This window comes from Corapipo altera, unplaced genomic scaffold, assembly GCF_003945725.1.
Source record: "Corapipo altera isolate COAL_440 unplaced genomic scaffold, ASM394572v1 59623, whole genome shotgun sequence".
NCBI classification, from domain to species: Eukaryota; Metazoa; Chordata; class Aves; order Passeriformes; family Pipridae; genus Corapipo; species Corapipo altera.
Window position 1 is genome coordinate 1 of NW_020888944.1, and position 1,989 is coordinate 1,989.

The 1,989-nt window shown below is 55.9% G+C and overlaps 1 protein-coding gene across 1 annotated transcript; it reads left to right on the top strand.

Moving 5' to 3' along the window:
- The first annotated feature begins 9 nt into the window (after window positions 1-9).
- On the top strand, window positions 10-1,653 carry LOC113942097 (MAU2 chromatid cohesion factor homolog). The gene is made up of 4 exons (XM_027633236.1): window positions 10-200; window positions 360-377; window positions 809-874; window positions 1,462-1,653. Exons 1-4 carry the CDS (start codon window positions 111-113, stop codon window positions 1,651-1,653), a joined length of 366 nt encoding a protein of 121 aa, XP_027489037.1. The 5' UTR covers window positions 10-110.
- The last annotated feature ends 336 nt before the right edge of the window (window positions 1,654-1,989 follow it).

A 1,989-nucleotide genomic window follows, 5' to 3' on the forward strand; every position in this document is an offset into this window, starting at 1 on the left:
ACCTGGCGCTGCTGGGCCTGGCCGAGCACTTCCGCACGTCCAGCCCGCCCAAGGTGCGGCTCTGCGTGCACTGCCTGCAGGCTGTGCTGCCCCGCAAGCCCCCCGCCAGAATGGAGGCCCGCACGCACCTCCAGCTCGGCTCCGTCCTCTACCACCACACCCGCAACGGCGACCAGGCCCGAGGGCACCTGGAGAAGGCGGTGAGCGGGGTTTGGGGGGCACGGGGGAGCCCTGGAATAGGGGAGGGAGGCGATGGGGGTGTCCCAGCACCTGGAGAAGGCGGTGAGTGGGATGGAGGGGGTGAGGGAGGGGTCCCGGTGGGTGCTGGTCCCAGACTAACCCCCTGTGTTCCCTTGCAGTGGCTGATATCCCAGCAGGTATCCTTTTCCTGGCCCAGCACTGCTGCTTCTCCTGCCTGCTCCTGCTGGGTTGGGTGGGAGCAGGTCCAGGGAGCGGGTGGATCACTGGGAAGAGCTGAGGAATTCCCTCCCAAAGAGCCTTGAGGTGTTTGAAGAGAGAGTTGATTGTCCTTTACAGGTGCTGAGCACAAAACACCTCCATGGAAACTCCTTAAGCACTTCCAAGGGCCTGGGGTGGGGGTTTAACTGGTGCTTTTAACCTATTTTAAATCTATTTTTAAACTCTTTCATCACTGGGGGCCTCTTTCATTGAACCCCAGGATGATTTGGCTTGGAAGGGACTTTAAGGCCCATCTAATCCCAGCTTTCCTGAGGGGTTCAGAGTTTTTGGGGGCCAGGCTGGTGCTGTTTTCCACCCTGTGTCCGTTATTCCTTAACTCTGGTGCCAGATCCCCCAGTTTGAAGATGTGAAGTTCGAGGCAGCCAGTTTGCTGTCGGAGCTGTACTGCCAGGAGGTGAGTGGCCCCACCAGGAGCTGCCTTTCCAGCCCCTGGAGCAGTTAATTCCAATTAACAGGGCGATTTTATGGGATTTTTAGGGTCGGGGTGTAAATACAGAGTAGTTAAAAAAAAGAAAAAAAAAAAAGGCATGAAGGGATTTTTGTCTTTTTTTTGTTTGGTTGGTTTTTTTTTATTCTGGAAGCTGCTGCTGGAATTGCACCGTGGGTTTTCCAAAGGGAGTTTTCCTTGGCCAAAGTGAGGCCTCGCTTTGGCAAAGGTTGATTTTGGGGGTGGGAGGGGAGCAGAGGGTTTTCCTCAAGGGGTTGGAATCATGGAATGGGGTTGGGCTGGAAGGGCATTAAAGCCCCTCCACGGGCAGGGACACATCCCACTGTCCCAGGTTGTTCCAGCCTGGCCTTGGACACTCCCAGGGATGGGGCAGCCGCAGCTTCTCCGGGAATCCTCTTCCAGCCTCTCCCCTCTTGGTTCTGTTGCTTTCCCTTCATTCCAATTCCTCACCTTCCCCACCCAGCCCTCTGCAGAACTGCTCTGCAGCCCCTTGGGAGGGGTTGGATTCCCAGTGTCCCTGCTTTGTGTTGCAGAATTCCGTGGATACGGCGAAGCCCCTGCTGCGAAAAGCCATCCAGATCTCCCAGCAGACTCCCTACTGGCACTGCCGCCTGCTCTTCCAGCTGGCAGTAAGTGATCCCTGGCCCTGCAGCAGGAAAAAGGCCTGGGAAAGCCCTGGATTCCCTTGGGATGCCCTTTTCACCCCCCTCAGCTGTGGCTGTTGACGAGGAGGGAAAAGAGAAATCCGGGCCGTAAATCCGTGATTAAATTGGGCTGGAGTGAGGCAGGGGGGGGGAGGAAGCAGCAGGGATCATCCCATGGGAAGCAGGAACACACAATTCCAGAGGTGGAGCAGGAAAAAGGATAAAAGGAGGAATTTTGTGGCTTGCAGGGAATTGGCTGAAATCCTGCTGGAATTGGGGTTTGCCAGGGAATGGTCTGAAATCCTGCTGGAATTGGGGTTTGCCATTAAATGGTCTGAAATCCTGCTGGAATTGGGGTTTGCCAGGGAATGAATGGTCTGAAATCCTGCTGGAATTGGGGTTTGCCAGGGAATGGTC

Excerpts from the sequence above, each read along its gene's own strand:
- LOC113942097 (XM_027633236.1), top strand. The coding sequence starts at position 111 with ATGGAGGCCCGCACGCACCTCCAGCTCGGCTCCGTCCTCTACCACCAC. Across the intron at positions 875-1,461 it reads CGGAGCTGTACTGCCAGGAG|AATTCCGTGGATACGGCGAA; the intron begins GTGAGTGGCCCC and ends TTTGTGTTGCAG.